At 46.5% G+C, this 20980-nt stretch overlaps 1 protein-coding gene across 1 annotated transcript in view; it reads right to left on the bottom strand.

Annotated features, from left to right (window-relative positions):
* The window catches only part of xirp2a (xin actin binding repeat containing 2a), a 110914-nt gene that overhangs the window by 72640 nt on the left and 17294 nt on the right, over positions 1-20980 (bottom strand). Inside the window, exon 2 of the mRNA XM_055638176.1 lies at positions 536-650. Within this exon, the coding sequence (XP_055494151.1) occupies positions 536-650 (115 nt within the window). The remainder of the gene's footprint in view (positions 1-535; positions 651-20980) is intronic.

Raw genomic sequence — 20980 nt, 5'->3', positions numbered from 1 at the left:
TCTCATCAACTAGAGAGCGATCCAGACTCCCCAGCTGCCACATTAGAGACCCTTGAACTATCTTTAATCAGACTTTACTGGACTTTATCTTGCACTAAACGTTACTCCCTTTTTCGTGTATCTGTACACTGTAGGCGACTTGATTGTAATCATGTATAATCTTTACGCTGAAGATGCCCACAAAATGTTGGAATAACTCAGCGGGTTAGGCAGCATCTCTGGAGAAAAGGAATAGGTGACATTTCAATCAACCCTTCTTCAGAGGCTGACTGGATAACATGCAACAAAAAAGCTTTTCACTCTACCTCGGTACAAGTGACAATATTAAACTAAACTAAACTAAACTAAACTGTACTGAACTAAACTAAACTAAAGTAAATTAAACTTCCTAAGGAACGAAGAAACAATTGGACAAAACCTGGAAAAAAAGTCAATTTTCTCCATCATTAAAACAAAACAGAACAATGTGCAGATGAAAGCTCCTCTGACATTGTGTGGACAGATTGGCCATGACGAGACATTTTCAGGCACCTACCCTTACTCTTGCCTGCTTCCATTGTTTTCTCCAGGTCCTCACTAACGGCGCAGTTTGAATGAATTCCAGGCAGTTGCTTTGACGGTGGAAATGGTGAACTTCCACCTCTCAATTCCTGTCAAAAGAATGAAGAAACAAGAGAGCGTTCAGAGCCACTTGGAAACTGCAGTTTTCCTCTCGCGCTGTGTGTTGAACTTAACCTTTATCAGTGGGACCGATCACACAGTCGCTCTCAGTAAAAATAAGCACACAATAGGCACATACCACATTAGTTTCAGCACAGGCATATTCCACAGCAAATTCCTCACTCTGCACGGCCCCACTGATCAGTTACAGGTTTTTATAAAACAGGAAGGATGACATCACAGACTACACAATAGGTACTGAGCGTCACATATAATGCAAAGGCCTCCACAGAATTAATCGTTCACAATAACATGGGGTCATTCATTTAAAACTGAGCATCTCGTTTCCTTAAAGGAGGAGTTCTGAACAGTGTGTTTTTGCAAAAGTCAATTCATTCCCAAAAAATTATTCCAATTTATTTTGTGGAAACAAAGAACTGCAGATGCTGGTTAATACACAAAAGGACACAAAGTATTGGAGTAACTCAGCAGTTCAGGCAGCATCCCTTGAGAACATGAATAGGTGATGTTTCGGGTCACGACCCTTCTTCAGACTGATTGTTGGGGGGTGAGGGAGGAAGAGGGAGGGGGGGGGGGGGGAGAAGAAAGCTGGAAAAAGGTAATGGCTTGTACCATAATAGATCGTTTACTGAAAAGGACACAAAGTGCTGGAGTAACTCAACGGGTCAGTTAGCATCTTTGGAGGACATGGACAGTTCATTGATCCTTGTTTCGACTTTCTAGATAGTTCACTACCTTGCAAACAAACATATTATATTTTGTACAGCTTAAACTGAACTTAATTTGCTCGAAAACGTTTCAGTGTGGTGAATTTACTGCTTTAAATAGAATTCTTTACAAATGCGTTTCTGATTGGTAACATGTAACTTACAAAGTTAATTATTTGCTCACAAACAAATACATTTTGAGAATAATCAGTTATGTATTCAGTTTACTAAGTTACTAAAAAATACTGGAAGAAAAACTATAAAACCAGAAATAAAATTTGTAGCATTATAAGAAAGGAGAATCTGTTTTACCAATATGTAAGCTAAAATCTGAAGCCAGGAAGCATATTAAAAAAAAAAAGACATGAGGTGCTGGAGTTACTCAGCAGGCAGGCAGAATCTCTGGAGAACATGGATAGGTGATGTTGTGGGTTGGAATCCTTCTTCAGACTCTCCAGAGTTGCTGCCTGACTTGCTGTGTTACTCCAGCACTTTGTGTCTTTTTATTTTGTAAATCTGCACCATGGATACTGACCTCCCCACCATTGAAGGAATCTACAGAAAGTGGTGGAGACTGCCTGGTCCATAACAGGTACTGACCGCTCCACCATCGAAGGGATCCACAGGAGGCACTACCTCAAACCACCCTGGCCACACTCTAATCTCACTGCTACCATCAGCAAGGTGGTACAGGAGCCTGAGAACTGTGACCTCCAGGTTCAAGAACCGTTTCTTCCCAGCGCCCATCAGCCTCTTGAACATTGCACAACATTAACCTCAACATTGAACTAGGGACTGCCTTTGGCTGCACTTTGGGTTTTTTTGCACTAGTATAGGGATTTTGAGCGATATGGGCTAAACGCTAGCAAATGGGGCATCTTGTTCAGCATGGATGGGCTGACAGGCCTGTTTCCATGCAATATGATTCGGTGACTATATCACAATTGACTATGAATGTAAGGATATTGCCATTGTATAGGACACCAGTGTGATCTCATCTGATATATTCTGTACAGGGTGGTCTCTCTATATCAGGAAGATGATACTTGTGATAGATGGAGGCAGGTTTGTCCGACAAGGAGAGGTTAAACAAACAGCCACAACACATTAGAGTTACAAAGGACAAGAGGGCATCTCCAGGCAACTCTAAGAAAGGTTTATGCGACCCTGCAGTCACCTGGGGTGAACAGATGAATAGCCTGCACATGCTAAACAAAAATGAAAAATATCATCTCTGTTGCTGAAATTGAACATTACTTTACTACCTGATTCATTAAAAACAAATTATTCATTCAGTCCCACCTTTATCAATTATAAACTTATGCAAATGTTTAAACCTGAAAGACAGATGCAAAGTAGCAATACACATGATTCTTTGTCTATTGCTTGTGCCGTCTCCAGTGACTCCTGCAAACTTCTACACATGCACTATAGAAAGCATTCTATCAGGATGCATCACAGCCTGGTTTGGGAACAGTTCTGCCCTAAACCACATCAAATCGCATGGAGTTGTGGATGTAGTCTAGTCCATCAAACAGACCAGACTCCCCACCATTGACTCCTAGTGCACTTCACGGTGCCTCGAGAAAGCAGCCAACATAATCCAAGACTTGTCCCACCCTGGCCATTCCTTCTTCTCCCTGCGCCACTTTTGGCAGAAGGTGCAGAAGCTTGAAAGTGCGCACCACCAGACTCAGGGACAGCTTCTTTCCCTCTGTTATCAGGCTTCTGAACAGACTTCTCAGATAATCAGAATGTATTCCTGATCACCCAATCCACCTCGTTGCAGCCTATGCACTTTTTCTATCAGCACTTTCTATGTGCTTGTAACATTATATGCTACACCGTTTCTTTTTCGCTTTTTTGTACTACCGGTTGTACTTATGTGTCGCTTGATTGTACTCATGTATGGTACTGTTTGAGTGGAAAGCACGCAAAAATGTTCATTGTATCTCGATACACGTGACAAAAATGGAGGCGGCGCAGCAGTAGAGTTGTTGCCTCGCAGTGCCAGAGACTCGGGTTCGTTCCTGACCATGGGTGATGCCCTACAGAGTTTGTTTTGTACATTCTCCCTGTGACCTTGGGGTTTTTTTCCGGGTGCTCCCACATTCCAAAGGCGTGCAGGTTTGTAGGTTAATTAGCTTCTGTAAATTGTAAATTGTCCCTAGTGTGTATGATAGTGCTGGTGTACGGGGTGATCGATGGTCGGCATGGACTAGGTGGGCTGAAGGGCCTGTTTCTGTGATGTGCCTCGAAGGTCTGTAGTAAAGCAGCTCAGGCAAGGTTGCAGGGCGGGACACATCAATGCCAGGCCCCACGGCACACTCCCAGGCAGCCTGCTCCAAGCTTCATTATCGCAGGAGGTCTCTGGAGGGGGAATAAATGATGCAACAATGTCCCAGACCCTCTGTTAAAAGGCCAGCGTTCTCGCCAAGGGATGAGAAGCTTGAATGGCCTCACTGAGAGCACACAAAAGTCCAGTGAAGGAGTTGGAATGGATGTTGGATTTCACAGTGTCATATGTTCCTTTACAGCCACCTCCACTGACAAAGTCTACATGGGTCACATTGGCTCAGGAAGCTGCTGGGAGGAGAATTTTTAGTTTAGTTTAGTTTGGAGATACAACACGGAAGCAGGCCCTACAGCCCACAGAGTCCGTGTCGACCAGCGATCACCCCGTACACTAACACTATCCTACACACCAGAGACAATTTACAATTTTACTGAAACCAATCAACCTACAAACTTGGAATATGGGAGGAAACTGGAGCAACTGGAGAAAATCGACATGGTCACAGGGAGAACGTACAAACGCCATACAGACGGCACCCGTAGACAGGATTAAATCCGGGTCTCCGGTGCTGTAAGGCAGCAACTCAACTGTTGCGCCACCGTGCCGCCCCGGATGCTGCCTGACTCATTGAGTAACTCCAACACTTTGCATCTTGCATCATAGACTACATCGCCTAATTGAAAGAAAGAGCAAGCCTTGCACTGAACCATCCTCCAAATACCGTGCAATCTGCCCTCTTCACAACACCACCAACGGGCAAGAAAGGTCCTTGACGCAGCATTGAAAACGTGTCGTGAGTTCCTTTACACCCACTCCCCGTGGCAGAGTCAGCATGGGTCACATTGAATCAGGCAGCAGCTGGGAGGAGACTGGGGAAAGTGGTGATGATATTCCCTGCCAGTGAGTGGGTTTTCAGCTGTAGCAAATTAAAAGAAAGCAGAACACTACATGTTGGCAGGGTCAGTCGCTGACAATATGATCTGCCTGCTCCAACTGCTGCTAGTGACTGTTTGGCAATATACATTGACTGCTTTACAAACATTACATCTGGCTCATTTCCTGCAGGGAGTGAAGTTTAAAAGATCTGGCAATGGTACAACAAAATGGTTGTTAGAGTGCCCAACTTTGACCCTGTAACTTGTCCAGTTAATAGCCCATATTCCCAATCACGACTATCAGGTGAAACTAATGTTAACCAGATTAACTAGTGATAGACTGCAGCTCTGCATTCAGGTGATGCAGTCTTTAAAGATACAAACTAGCAGTGATTTGATGTCAACAGCAACTTTTTATACATCTTGAGCCTTGTCGACAAAGGCTAGTTCCTTTTAAACAGCACAACTACAATTAATATGGCAGAACAAGCTATCAGGATTGCTTATTCTCTCAACTAACATCTAAAAATTCTTGGAGACGCAAAAAACTGCAGATGTTGGAATCTTGAACAAAACTCAAAGTGCTGGAAGAATTCAGCTTGTCAGGCAGCATCTGTGGAGGGAATGAACAGACAACAAGGCTGAAGAAGGATCCTGACCTGAAAGAGTCGTAAGAGTTTTATTATCAAATGTCCCGAAAACAATGAACTTCTTACTTGCAACATCACTGAACAGGCATAGAAATATGGTACTTTGTAAAACCCAGAATAAACAACAGCAAAAAGTTCAGTATATTAAAAAAAACACAGACAAATAGACAACAATAGTGTAAAGTCAAAAATAATGTCCCCATGTCTATATAGTTTGGAACCTATTTGGAGGTTGCAGTGTTTACTAGCTTGATGAAACATCTGCGCCTTCCTCTCTCGCAACATGGACCCGTTACAATTCGCATACCGTCCGAACAGATCCACGGACGATGCGGTCTCCCAGGTTCTGCACACCGCTCTCTATCATCTTGACAGCCAGAAGGGGGGCTACATGAGGATGCTGTTCATAGACGTCAGTTCAGCCTTCAACACGATAGTCCCCACCAGACTGGCCAAGAAGCTACTGGATTTGGGGCTCAACACCCCCCTGTGTGCCTGGGTCCTGGACTTTCTCTCCGCCAGGCCCCAGGTAGTCAAGATGGGGAGACATACATCGAAGTCCCTCACCCTGAGCACAGGATCGCCCCAGGTTTACGTCCTCAGTCCCCTACTGTACTCCCTGTACACACATGACTGTGTGGCTAGGTTCAGCTCCAACTCGATAATCAAATTTGCTGATGACACTGTGGTGGTGGGCCTGATCTCAGACAATGATGAGAAGGCCTACCGGGAGGAGGTGTCTGATCTGGCGCTCTGGTGTCAGGACCACAGCCTCCTCTTGAATATCAAAAAAACTAAGGAGCTGATCGTGGACTTTAGGAGGGCACATCATCCGAGGATGTACACGCCATTGAGGATAAATGGGGATCCTGTGGATAGGGTGAACTGTTTTAAATACCTGGGAGTCCACATCTCTGAGGATATGACATGGACATCACACGCTGCAGCACTGGTGAGTAAGGCAAGGCAGCGCCTTTACCACCTCAGGCAATTGAGGAAATTCAGTGTCTCTGAGGATCCTCCAGTGCTTCTACTCAGCGGCTGTGGAAAGCATCTTGTCCGGAAATATCACGATTTGGTTTGGGAACTGCTCTGCCCAGGACAAGAAGGCTCTGCAGAGAGTAGTGCGCTCGGCCAAACGCACTATGGGAACTTCACTCGCCCCCCTGCAGGAACTATACATCAGAAGGTGTAACTCCAGAGCCAATAAGATCATGGGAGACCCCTTCCACCCCAGCAACGGACTGTTCCAGCTGCTACGGTCAGGCAAACGCCTCCGTTGCCATGCTGTGAGAACGGAGAGGTTGAGAAGGAATTTCTTCGCAGAGGCCATTAGGATTGTAAACTCCTACCTCAGCAGGGACTAACTTTACTGTACCATTCTACAGTTTTTTTTTATAAATTGCTGTTTTATTTCCTTTTTCCTTCCTCCCACAATATGTAATATGTAAAAGAATATGTGATTCTGTTCCATTCTATTTGTAGTTTGTTTGTTTTTTGCACAAAGTCCGCGAGCATTGCCACTTTTCATTTCACTGCACATCTCGTATGTGTATGTGACGAATAAACTTGACTTGACTTGGTTGTAGGAAGAACCTACTCCTGTAGCTGGACATTACAGTTCAACGTCAGTCCATTCTCTGCCCACATGCTGCCCGACCCATTGACTTCCTCCAACAATTTGTGTTTTGATCTAAAATTTCTTCTTTTAAAAATGCAGTTACTTTTACATTTTAGCTTCGGCCTTAAATGGAGATGCATGTTCCAATATTTATTTCACTTCCTGCAATATTTTAAAATCTATACCTCCTCTGAGAGTTCTTCGATCTGTTTGATGCTGGAGACTGTCCGGGAACGTCACTGCTTTGTGCCGCTGGCACACAACACAATAGAAGGGGGAATTTACACCTAGGAACAGTTTGATTTCTTGGAGAAAATTTCCTCATGATCAGCATCCCTCTCGAAAATCCATGCCAATGATTTACCCTTGTCAAAATATGATGTTAAAATACTTGCATGGTGTTTCCTCCTGTAACCAAGAATGGGGCATAGTCCAAGCCCAGGATTTTCCCTGCCCTAGACATACAGCATACTTTGAACGTACTTGTTTGTGGAGTTTCAAAGATTTATCAATGTAGTGTCCGATTAAACTCAAATGTTGTAGAATGTGGCGGGACGATTGCACAGTGGTAGAGTTGCTGCCTTACAATGCTTGCTGTCTGACAACGTTTGGCATTCAATCATTGCCAATCTATTTTTCCCTCTCAAACCCATTCTCCTACCTTCTCCGCATAACCCATGACACCCTTACTAATCACAAATCTGTCAATCTCCACCCTAAAAATATCCGTTGACTTGGCCTCCACTGCCTTCTGTGGCAATGAATTCCACAGATTCACTACCCCGTGACTAAAAAAAATCCTCCTCATCTTGTTTCTAAAGTTACATCCTTTTAGTCTGAGGCTCTTGCCATCTGGTGCTAGACTTTCCCACGTGGAAACATTCTCTCCACATCCACTCTATCCAGGCCTTTCACTATTCGTTAAGTTTCAATGAGGTCCCCCTCATACTTCTAAACACCAGTGACTACAGGTCCAGTGCTGTCCAACACTCTTCATATGTAAACCCAATCATTCCTGGCATCTCATATCTCTATACTTATAAAACTCTGATCTTGGATGTGTGTGTATTTATTTGTGTATTTGTGTGTGTATGTATTTGTTCGTCTGCGTTTCACATCTCCTCAAAAACACAACGCGCTAACGGTAAATTCTTTACATATTCCGATAGAGATTTACGCCATGATGTCAAAAATCACCTCATCTGAACATTTGATGCATTATATCCCGAGTTATTTATGAAAATGTTTAAAAAATAAATAACTGGTAAATAAACGAGATGGTCTCACGGATGACATCACAATGGCTCTGCCTGCCTGCCTCTGCTCACACTGCTAGTGACGTCACCCCTCTTCTGTCTTCTGCACTTCTTGGCTTCTTAACTTTAACTTCTTAGAGTTTTTAAACTGCTGCTCAGGTCGTGCTCAACGCTCCGCTGGGATCCTTGAAGTTCTAGAACATTGTGGCAGCGGTCGTTACCTCTGCGCGGGCGCGGGTGAGGATGCAGAACAGCGCGATGAGAAGTTGATCGTGGCAGACATTACTCCCTCTGGGAGAGGCCTTCTATGGATTCTATGCGATTCCTCAGTCGATCGCAGGGACTCGCAGAATCATGGCACTTTTTCCTCGCTGGTGATCCCGATCACACCTGGCCGTCATGGAGAATGTCCTCCTCTCCGCCTCCCACGCCCGATCATCTGTCACGTGGGTGGGTGGGCTTTCCCTCACGGAAGCCACGATCGGCCGGACCTCCGCTGCTTTTGACCATCCTCAGATCGCTTCCGGCCTCACTTGGGTCCACGCCGGCCGCAGCATAGCTCGGGCCCGCTGCCTGGTGGGGAGTCTGCTGCTTTATGACCTGGGTAGGTGCTGCCTCTATCCTCCCTCTTCCTTTCTACCCCCTCCACCTCTCTCTCCACCCCCCCCCCCCCCCCCCCCCCCCCCCCCCTCTCTAGCCGCATCTGCACAGTTGGGGATTATGCGTGAGTGGATAGGGTGGGGGATGGGGTAAAAGGAGCAAATAAATAATAGTTATATAATATCAAGGGGGGGGGTCAGTGTGTGTGTGGGGATGGTTAGTGTGCGTGTGTGACTCTGCAGGCCACCCCCCCCCCCCCCCCCCCCCCCCCCCCCCCCCCCCCCCCCCCCCCCCCCCCTGCAACTGTGTGTTGAGGGGACGGGACCCAATGGGTCCTCCTTGGTCTAGTTAATATTAAAACCTACATCCCGTCTAACCAAAAGTTGACTTTACTGAAAGGACAATGTCACCACCTCAAAGTGTTATTCAATATGTTTTAGAACTTTGACATTTTGCTGTTAGTCATATTTGATACTATCCGATAGTTGTGTTATTTTTAATCATTGTTTGATATGAACATAAAATGCAAACACAAATACAGCTTTGAACAATGGCATGGACTTACTATTTTATTAAATCAATGCGCCTGCTATTGAAGTGTGTAGCTCTACAAAGGAAGAGATAGGAAGCTCATGGTCTCAAGGTCTGTGCCTATAAGTTACTGGTTTTAATAGTAAGATTAAACGAGAACTTACCGGTTCGAAGTTTGATCATTATTTTATGAGGAGTACGTTGAGGGAATACGTGAAGAACCCCGCCAGGACGCATGCGTGTCATTCTTCAACGCAGCGGTGTGAAATCACAGATAACTGTAATGACTTAAATATAGTAAGATTAGAGAAAGAAATACCAGTTGAGTATATGATCATGGGTGGGATCGGAGGGCACGTATTCCCTCAACGTACTCCTCATAAAATAATGATCAAACTTCAAACTGGTAAGTTCTCGTTTAATCTTACTATTTTACTTCGGAGTCACGTGAGTGACGACGTGAAGATTTCAAAGCTCTGTGATTTCATGCCGTGGAAACGAGTCCATGCAACACATCTGCCTTAATGGCTGTAGGAGGAATTGTGTCAACATAATTTAGACATGAATCCGACATTAAAATCCATGAAATTTATTAACACAAATTATAACCCCTATTTATGGGGTAAATTAAATTACAGAACTTAAAATTGTTTCTGCAAACGTTCCAGGTTTCATGACTGGTTTATTATAAAATAGTTGGAATGTTTTTTCCCCTGACCATCCTGCTGCCTTGAGGATTTGGTCCATTGATACATCCAACTGCATAGCTGCCGATGTAGCTGCAGCCCTGGTGGAATGAGATTTAAAAATATTAGGATCCACCCCAGCCTGTGTTAGAACCCGTTTCAGCCATCTTGAGATGGTCTGGACCGTCACATTTTTGTGTGGTTGCTTATGACTGACTAAAAGTGTCTTCTCATTGCCTCTGATGATTTTTGTTTTCTCTATGTATAACGACAAATATCTTACTATACAGAGACGATCATCTGTTGGGTAAGACCTAAATTCTATATTGAGGCCCGCTGATCCCTGTCTGTTAGCTTCACTAATTAGCTTCACTAATTCATAAATATGAAACGTAATATTTTCAGATGAAGAAGTCATGTTGTCCAGTCTTAATTTATGTAATGACTGTACCCTTTGTGCCGTGACCAATGCCATTAGCATGACTGTTTTTAATGTCAGTCTATGTAGGGACAGAGCTGTTGCTGGAGACCAATTCCTGAGCATCTTCAGGACAATACTCACATCCCATATTTGGGAGTACCTGGTTCTTGGGGGATTGGTATTAAAAATTCCCCTCATAAGTTTTGTTACCAGTGGGTGAGTTCCAACAGAGTGACACTCTGTTCCTTGCCATAGATAAGTTGATAAGGCACTTCTGGCGCAGTTGATGGCACTATAACTGAGCCCCTCATCATAATGGAGGCCTGCCAGGTATTCCAGAACAGACGGGATGTTCATATCTCTGTAGGTGATGCTGTTTTTGTTACAATACATCTCCCACTTCCAGATACTGTTTTTTGGTGGACTGTCTTTGGGCCGCCAAAATCTTGTTCACTGTTAGGTCCGTCAGTCCCAGCTGTAGTAGAGGTATTTTTAAACTCTACAAATTAATAAATTCAAATAGTTATGGCATGGTGGCTATCCCTTGTTACGGGATGAACCAACAAGTCTGGTCTATTCGGGATGGTGATACATGGTTCTAATACCATGTTCAGTATCACTGGGAACCATGGTTGAGTAGGCCAATCGGGTACTACCAAAATACCAGACGCAGAGTCCTGCTGTATTTTCCTTAATACCCGACTGATGAGGCAGAAAGGAGTGAATGCATAAATAAACAATTTCCCCCCAATGGGCTGCAGGAAGCCCTACACAGGCGGGTGAGCGAGTGAATCAGGCACAGCCTGCGGCAGCTGCATGGAGCAACGGCGGAAAGAGCCAACGGTATCGTGCTGGGCCAGGCTGACCCCTCCTTCATTGATCCAGCGCCAAACAAGGCTTTTAGGAATTAAATAGGCACTTAATGTGCAAGAATGCAGGGCAAGAGTGGGGGAAATGGAATGTCTGAATTACTCTACATGGAGCTCAAAGGTTCAATGGTCCAATGGTGCTTTTATTGTCACGTGTGTGAAGTGCAAAACGTTCAGTGAAGTTATTTTCTTACAAACAGTCCAGTAGAGTATTGTCATACCCAAGCACATCCCTGTTTAGCAAATTGTACAGAAATAGTCTATTGATCCCGTGTGCAAGAGGCGTCATGTTTTTGCGCCATTTTCAGAGTCTATTCCACAGTCTCGTTATTATGAGCGGTTCCAGGCGAGCCCCAGGCTGCGGCAGGGCTTCCTGATGTCACCTTCCCTTGGCTCTGTGGATTGACCTGCGAACCAACATCCCTCTAGCATGGACTAGATGGACCAATTGGCCTTCTTTGCACCAGAACAACTCTACAACGCTAAAATTGTTTTGCATGAATTCCCTCGATTGTATGAGTGTTTTGAGGGTTTCTCAATATGCAGACTTCACCCCATTGCAAGTATTGCAAGGCAATAAATGCAATTTCTAAAACTTGTACAGACATCTCGCATTTTACACGGGCGTTACGTGCTTGAAAAGTGTTGCGCAATTCAAAAACGTGTAAATTATCATATATGGCACAGTGGCACAGCGGGTAGAACTGCTGCCTTACAGCGCCTGAGACCGGGGTTCGATCCTGACTACGGATGCTGTCTGCACAGAGTTTGTACGTTTTACCTGTGACTGCGTGGGTTTCCTCCGGGTGCTCAGGTTTCCCTCCACATTCCAAAGACGTGCAGGTTTGTAGGTTAATGGGCTTTTGTAATCTACAGATTTTCCCTAGTATGTAGGGTGGAGCTAGTGGTTGGGGTGATCACTTGTCGGCGCGGACTCGGTGGGCCGAAGGGCCTATTTCCATGCTGTGTCACTAAAGTGTATACAAAACTATGCTGTCAACTGTATATTTGAGCGCATTATTCCAAAAATACCAGTGCATAAATTAAGCTTTGGTATTAAATGAACTAGCACGTTGTTTCAAAACGCATAAATCAACCATATGTAAAACGTGAGGTGCCTGTATTTGCAATGTTATTCCTCATGCATAAGGACTCATGCACAGTAATGCACAGTATTTACTACAATCCATAAAACCTGCTTTTGCCATGGATGAAATCAGATATCAGTGATGGCCACACTAAATATATCCATTGTCCCTGGACCAAGGAACACAGAGCATCAGACCAGAAATAGATTAGACAACTCCATGTCAGACCACCCTGGGAAAATAATTCAAAGCGTCCACACCCCTTCTATGGCTCACATCACTGCTTAAGCCATGCATCAATCAGTAAACCAAATGCTGTCAAAACTCTGGGCCAAACCAGATATCTGTACATAATATACCTCTCCTTATTATCCTTACACATTTTTCCTTGAAAAAGAAACAATAGGGTCATGGAGGCAAATGTTTTGAAAGTGTGAAGTTCACATTTTCTCTTCCAAGTTTCTTGTGTTGCTTCCAATAGGCACTTTGGCCCAACTCATCCATGCCAAGTTGAAGCTCCATTTACCCACGTTTTTTCCCCATTTGCCCACATTTGGCCCATTTCCCTCTAAACCTGTCTTATCCATGTAGAAGTCTTTTAAATGCTGTAACTGTACCTGCCTCAACTACCTCCACTGGCAGCTCATTCCACACGGAAACCTTGGGTGGGGCGCAAAATCTCCAGAGGTTTCCGTTCAGGTTTCCTAAGTGGGACAGGGGATTAAATCAATCAGAACTGTGATGAAGAGACTACTGTATGTAAAGCAGGCAGCATTATCCTACTACAAGTCCTTGGCTGTTTATCTCGATCGGAGATGATCAGTATGCATAACTCCAGTGCTGAAAATCTGAGGTGTATTTACCTTTGAATACTTGAAAATATAATCAACCTTCATACAGTTGCAACATGAAGAACAACTAGCACTTCACTCTCCAAAATAAAAAACAAAGCTTATACTGAAGAACAAACCTTATGTGTACGCCTTGCCTCTGTTCTGTTCCTGTTACTACGGGACACATAATGGAACAAAAAAAACATGCAAATCACTTATATAATTACAAACATGAAACCTGAACCCACACAATGTGTAATCCTTCTGAACCATTCAAACTTCCACAGATGCACCACAGGAAGAATCCAGAAAGGGGTGCGTCACAGTTTGGTTTGGGAACAGCTCTGCCCAAGATGACACGAAATTGCAGAGGGGTGTAGATGCAGCTCAGTCCATCACACAGACAAGACTCCCCACCATCGACTCCATCTACACTTCAAGCTGCCTCTGGGAAGCAGCCAACATAATCAAAAACTTATCCCACCCCAGTCATTCCTTCTTCTCCCCACTCCCGTCCAGCAGAATATACAGAAGCTTGAAAGCTCGCACCATCAGGCTCAGGAACAGCTTCTTCCCCTCAAGTTATCAGACTACTGAATGGTCCTTCCATAAGCTAGGGCACTGTCCCACCGATTCACCTCTGCCCCACGGCAGACATTGGACTTTTTCTCTGGAACTGTTATGCAATTATGCTGTAACACTACACTCTGGTATTATAGTCTTTGCACTACCTTGTGTGTAGCTTGATTGTACTCATGTATGGTATAATTTGACTGGATAGCATGCAAACAAAAGCTTTTAACTGTACCTTAGTACACATGACATTAACATACCTAAACCATTGAATCATTTTTCAAATTGGGCAAGAGAATTGCACCTTAAAGCTAAAAGTCTTAAGATTATGCATTCTTACAATAATCATTGCATGAATCCTCTCTTAGTTTTAGCATTCTATGGTGTTCCATTTCTCTGCTTAGATTTCTTAATTTAAGTTGAGAAATGTATTGATAATTTGTTTTTTCAAATAAAGTAATTTGGTTTAAGTGCAGTGACCTCCACAAGCATGCATAAAATGTCTTGTAAAAGTTGTAATTGTATCCACTTCTGTCGCTTCCCCTGGCAATTCTGTCGCTTCCCACGTCTATAGGTGACTTAAGAGTTGGACAGCTTTAAGAATAGCCAGAGAAAGCTATAGAAGTGGATACAAATATGGCGCTTAAATTTGGACTACACCTAAAGGGTATAGAGGGATATGAGCCAAATGCAGGCAAATGGAACTCAATAGACTGAATAGAAATGTTCTGCAAAACAGCCACACAACCTGCACGCAGATCTCTACATGCAAAGGAGGCCACATGCGAGATTCAAGAGGGACCTCATTAGCTATAGAAGCGATAAAAGTGGATACAATTAAAATACATTTGAGCAGATATATGGACAGGAAGGGTTTAGAGGGCTATGGGCCAAATGCAGGCTAATGGAACTAGCCTAGTATGGCAACGTGGTTAGCATGGATAAGGTGGGCCGAAGGGACTGTTTCTGTGCCGTACAGCACTGTGACTCTATGCATCTTCAATGTCGAGCATGATTACTGCAACTGTCTTGAGTACTGCAACATGAGTACTGTCTTTATTTACCAAAAACATTCAAGGAATGAATTGGTGTGTGAGATTGCTGTTAATTTCTGGGCTGGCTGCAGTAAAGACCTACAGTAAATGTCTACACTGACCTGAACCTACAGGCATGGCTCATTTCTTTCACAATTAGCTACTGGGGGCTCGGTTCTGCTGTCTGGTTCATATTACTATACATCTAAAACGGTTTATTTTCCTTTGAAGTCTTTTCAGCACGTGATCTTGTTTAACACATTTTTCCCAGATGGTGCAAAGAAATTCTGCCCCTCAACTTCTAGGAATGTTACCATTAACTCCTTAACGTCTGGGAATGCTACCTCGGCAAGGCCACCAGCAGAATCCACGACGAGTCTCACCGCGGTCGCTTCCACTTCCCCCCTCTCCCATAAAGTGAGAGGTACAGGTTTAAAAACACACACCTCCAGATTCAGGGACAGTTTCTTTCCAGCTGTTATGAGGCAACTGAACCATCCTTTCACCAACTAGAGAGCGGGCCTGAGCTACCGTGTACCTCATTGGAGATCCTCAGACATAGTCTTTTCTTTAACTGGTTAGCACACAACAAAAGCTTTTCACTGTACCTTGGTACACGTGATAATAAACTAAACTAAACATTAAACAAGCCACAATTAATCAACCAAACCGGTGGGTTTGGAGTTACAGATATAGTGGACTAGAAATGCACGGTGGAGTGCCTTCCATAGAAAGATAGAAGATAGGTGCAGGAGGAGGCCATTGGTGCCCTTCGAGCCAGCACCGCCATTCATTGTGATCATGGCTGATCGTCCCCTATCAATAACCCGTGCCTGCCTTCTCCCCATATCCCTTGACTCCACTAGCCCCTAGAGCTCTATCAAACTCTCTCTTAAATCCATCCAGTGACTTGGCCTCCACTGCCCTCTGTGGCAGGGAATTCCATAAATTCACAACTCTCTGGGTGAAAATCTTTTTTCTCACCTCAGTCTTAAATGACCTCCCCGTTATTCTGTGGTCCCTGGTTCTGGACTCGCCCAACATTGGGAACATTTTTCCTGCATCTAGCTTGTCCAGTCCTTTTATAATTTTATTATGTTTCTATAAGATCCCCTCATCCTCATCTAAACTGCAGTGAATAGAAGCCTAGTCTTTTCAATCTTTCCTCGTATGACAGTCCCGCCATCCCAAGGATCAATCTCGTTCTAATGGACCTTTGTTGCAATGAGATAGAATGGCGATTTGATGTCTTTGTGTCCTGCTGTACAAGTCCACCACCAATTTTCCTACAACTGGTGAACCGGCATATCGTTTAATCCGGACAAAATTACGAGAGCGCACATAAAATCCTCCCCGGACGTCCTGCCGAAAATGTGGTGTCTAGGCCAGGTGAGGCGACCGATCTCGACCTCACCAGGATCGGCAGGCAATTTTTCCCTCTGTGGCCGGCGCTCTGGAATTCTGGCCCAGTCGGAGCCAGCAGATCCATTCCCATCGTTGACTTCCAAGGCCGACTTTGCAGGCCCCCAGTTTGCTCCCACGTCCCAAAGACATTCGGGTTGTAGGTTAATTGGCTTCTGTAAATTGTCCCTAGTGTGTAGGATAGTGCTAGTGTATGGGAGATCGCTGGTCAGCACGGACTCGGTGGGCCGAAGTGCCTGATTCAACTATGTATCTCTAAACTAAAGACCAAAGTCTAAATCTCTTCTATCCTTATCTCACACTCTTTGTCTTTTCATCTCTGGCCTTTATCCAACCATCTGCCTATCAACCGCTGCCCCCTCACCCCTGAATCCACCTGCCACTTGCCAGGCTTTGACCTGCTCCCAACTTTCTTTTCCAGCTTCCCACCCCATTCCATCAATCTGAAAAACGGTCCCGACCCAAAAACGTCACCTATCCACGTTCTCCAGAGCTGCTGCCTGACCCATTGAGTTACTCCAGCACTTTGGGTCTTTTTTTTTTGTAAACCAGCATCTGCAGTTCCTTGTGCAGACATTTTGTTTGCTTGTTTCATTGAGAACTATTCAGCCCGTGAAAGAGATTGGTGTTGATTGGCCTCTTACAGAACTCTAGGCATAGTGAAGCCCCTAGCTTCTCTGAAACAACAGTGGTGAAGCATAGTGACTGATTTATTGCCATATATGTTTCTGTGTACACCTCCGCACTTCATATTTCTGTTGCCTTGGAAACTGTTTTTATTCATTAAGACTGTAGCTATTTATAGATGAAAGGGGGATCGTATTGCATTCAATAATAAACAAGCAGAATGGTTTAAAATAAAAACGTGCCTCAAAATTAATTTCAGGATGGTGGTGTTTTTCTTATGTGCGCTGTTGCTCTCCATGGGGAGGATTTAGTTCCTCAACTGTTGCACTGCAATATCCACAGGTCCATTTATTTATTTGCTAAAATAATCACTGTTTCGCGCTGTAAACCAATGCTGTCTACTGACCCAGAATGATATCATGATTTATAAATATGTTGACCTTGATATAGAGATGAATGCCTGACCTAGTTAAAATTATTCTTGAACATATACATTTTAAAAAATACAAGCATCAACAGATTTCAAAATACTTACTTCTTAGGAAGGTTGGGCTGGTACGATACAGGAAAAAGTGTGGGACGTCACAGGAGATGTGGGGAGGGTACAGGAAGAAGGCCAACGGGGAAGTGGGTAGTCTAGCAGGCTGTCTGGTGTGCGGTAGCTTGGTGGGGGGTACGCCAGACGGGGATTACGAGAGGGGCAAAGTTGCTGTTGCATGTTGGGGTTTCGAAAGGAGGCCGTGTGCTGTGCAAGGTAGACTCGAGTCGCAGGCAAGACCATAACAGGTGCGCCCTTACCCCAAGACCTGATTTAAGGCCTGACCACGGGCTGTCTGTGTGATTGCAGGGTTCACCCGGAACGGGAGTCCGCTAGGCGGCGTGACAGTGCCAAGACGCAGTGGGACGGCTGTGGTACGCGGGTGGTGGTGGGGCGCCGAGGGGTGGTCCGTGGGTCTCTGTTGTCACCGCGGTTCAACTTGCTGTGTCCGCTGGTGGCGGGTAAAATGAGATGTGGTGTGGGGGTTTGTTGTCTCGGTTCAATAGGGGTGCTTGAGTCCAATATGACTGCCCAGTAGGGTGTACTCACAAGGAGGTGGCCTGGTACAAACTTGCCGGTGCCAGTCTGGGGGGGGGGGGTGAAGCGGTGGCAAGTGGCTACCGGGGCGAGGAATGGGGGGGGGCGGGCCCCAGCCCGGACGGGACCGGCGCAGCGGGCGCTGGGACCGAAGCCAGCCAGTGCACCTCGCGAGCGGATGTGGAATGCCGAGAGCCTGAGGGGGGTGTAGTGTGTGTGGGCACTGGCGGGGAGGGGCACGGGAGGCTAGTGTGTAGGGACGGTTTCCAATTGGCCTGGCCGGGGTGAGGGAGGGTGGGGAGCCTGTGGCCCACTCACGGGGAATTGGAAACGAGACGGGTGCTCTCAGTGCTAAGGGGTGGGAAAACGCAAAACCGAGTGAGCACGATCCACAGAGAGATCAGGTCAGTCGCGGTGTCCGCGGAGGTGTGGGCGTCGCAGAGCGGGGGAGTGAGGGGCAGGGGGAAAAGAGGGGGGTAGGGGCGGCAAACGAGGAAGCCGTGAAGAAGGAAGACCGGGCGAAGCCAAAACCAGGGGGAGGACCGCAGAAGAGGTAGGAGGAAACGAACAAGGAGAGGGGAAGGAAGAAGGGCGGAAGGGGCCAAAGGGGTGCAGAGGAGGGGGGGGAAGAACGCGAGCCGGAGCAAACAGCACCCCAGGAACACGGGCCCAAAGCAAGCGACCACGAAAGAAGACCGGTCAAATAACACGAGAAAAAAACCAAAAAGGGGGGGGGACGAAAAAAGGAAAACAACAGAAAAGAGGGAAGGAACAGGAGCAGAAAGACAAACAAAACAAGCGAAACACCCAAAGCCGCCGCGGCCAGCGAAAAAGCACCACAAAACCGGGCGGCCGAAACGCAGCCGCCAAGAAAAGGGCAGAGGGAAACAAAACACCGGAAACCACACCAAACAGCACACAACAAAAACATGGGGAAAGAAACAGAGAACGAAAACGGGGGGGGGGACAGAAGAAAAACCCGACAGGGAGCCAAGGGGCACAGAGAGAACGAACGGCACAAACGAAACGAAAACAAAAAAGAAAGCAAACACACGGACCCACCACCGCGCCAACAGCAAACCAAAGGGGTGCACGCAAAACCCCACGGCCGACCCCAACCCACACGCGAGACAAAGCGGAAACGAACAAGACGCCACGGCAACGCAAGCGGGGAAGAACAAAAAGACCCGGAACGCCAGACCGCACGGGAGGGGAGGGAGCAAGGGCCAGGGAAACGGCGGAGGCACCCAAAGGGCCCGACGCAGCGGGAACAGGCGGCACGGCAGCGAAGGGCGCCGGACACCCAAACCGGACGCGGACGGGCTAGCGGGGGGAACAGCACGGGAGGGCGCCAAGGAAAGCAGGGACACAAAGGGAATGCGTGGAGGCCGCCAAAGAGCCAGGGCGGAAGATAAAAAGAAGGGCCCGGGGTAGGCTAAAGACGATGGGTTGAAAGCCAGCGGGAGACTGAGGTGGAGGAAGCAACCAGGAGCAGCAAAAGCGGGCACTCAGCCATGCACGCCTGCCCGAGGGCAGGGGCTAGTCGAGTGCCCCGGGGAAGCTGGTGCCCGCGAGGTCGGGCCTCCCCCCGCAACAGCATGGTGGGACGTATGCTTGGGAAATTGGCAGGAGGGGAGAGAGGTAAGGCGAAAGATCTGGGGGCTGGGGAGACCGACCAAACCGGTGTCCACGAGAGCTGATCGCGAAATTTTTAGGTAGATTTGATACATAGTATCGTTCAAACAAGGTGGATGCAAGGTGCCACAGTTTAACTCAATTAGGGCGGTATACAGGGACAGGTTGACAAAGGCGTGGACTAGCTGCCGCTCGGTGCCCTGAAGTCAGAATTGGGGCTAGCCCGTGCGAATAGATGATTATGGAGGGGACGATGGTTCAATACCCTGTTTACATGAGTCACAAGCCCACGAAAAGCAGGCCAGCCTAGCTACCACAGGGACGGCAAAACAACCAGAAAACAGACAAGTGTGTCGAGGACGGTTGCTAGCGCGCGTATTTATTGAAGGTCGGGCAGAGACCCACAACAGCCCCGCAAGCCGCCATCCCGGACCCAGCGCACCCAGACCGTGTCTAAACAACACAACCAATGGCAAGCTAGGAAACCCCAAACCACACTCGGGATGGAGAGGAACCCAGTATTACCCCGAAGGTACGCCCCCTGTACAGGAAACTGCTGTGTGGCTGGTGCAGCTCCATGCCAGCAGCAGTTTACCGGGGCACGGGGGGTGCGGACCTAACAGTGTGAAAGGTGAGAAGTCGACTGGAGAAGGTGGCTGATCTGGCACCTGGGGTCAGGAACAGCCTCCTCAAAAAGGGAATGTCCCACAGAAACTAGGAGGCGATTCGGGACGATAATAAACGCCAGACATCTTAGACGTACACGCCCCTAGAAATGACTACTGTGGAGTGACGCTTTAAGTACCTGGGAGTACCACTCACCGAGAGTCTAAGAATGGAAGGTACGACACGCGCTAGCAGCCTCGGGTTATAATGCCAGCAGGGCTTTCACGCCCTCAGCCAGCTAGGAAAGCGAGGGGGTCTCCGAGGATCCTTCATGCTTCTACGCTGGGCTTAAAACAACTTTCTGGCACCATCAAAAATCAAGCTGTGTGGGAACACTCGCCAGACAGGAAGCTCTGCAAAGTTGTTTCGCCGAGCGTACGAGGCACTCCACTCGCCCCTCCTGCAGGAACTTATAATCCAGGATGTCAATCCGACCCGCAACCTTATGGGGACCCCCGACCACCCCGCATGACATGTTTCCAGCGCAACGGGCAGGCAAACTCTCCGTCTGTCCTCGGTTTAAGACAGAGAGATGACGAGTGTCTGTCACCACAGGCCAGCAGGACTAGCACTGGGATCCCACCAGACAGTTTACGGTTTTGGTCTTTTTAGAACCAATCATTTTCTAACATGTAAATACTCGTTTCGTCTAGTGTCTTTCGTATTTTTTTTCAACCCCGCAGCATGCCACTTGTCAGTTCACCCAAAAAGGGGTGCCAATCTGGATGTTAAAAGAATGAACAATAACGTTGGTTGCCTTGACATGCAGTAGAAAACTCACAACGAAAAAGGCAAATGACTCATGCTGATACTATGAGTCCGTGTCAGATGCAC

Source organism: Leucoraja erinacea, chromosome 7 (genome assembly GCF_028641065.1).
Source record: "Leucoraja erinacea ecotype New England chromosome 7, Leri_hhj_1, whole genome shotgun sequence".
Lineage (NCBI taxonomy): Eukaryota > Metazoa > Chordata > Chondrichthyes > Rajiformes > Rajidae > Leucoraja > Leucoraja erinaceus.
Note: the sequence above shows the minus strand (reverse complement) of the source record. Positions and strands in the feature narration are given on the sequence as shown.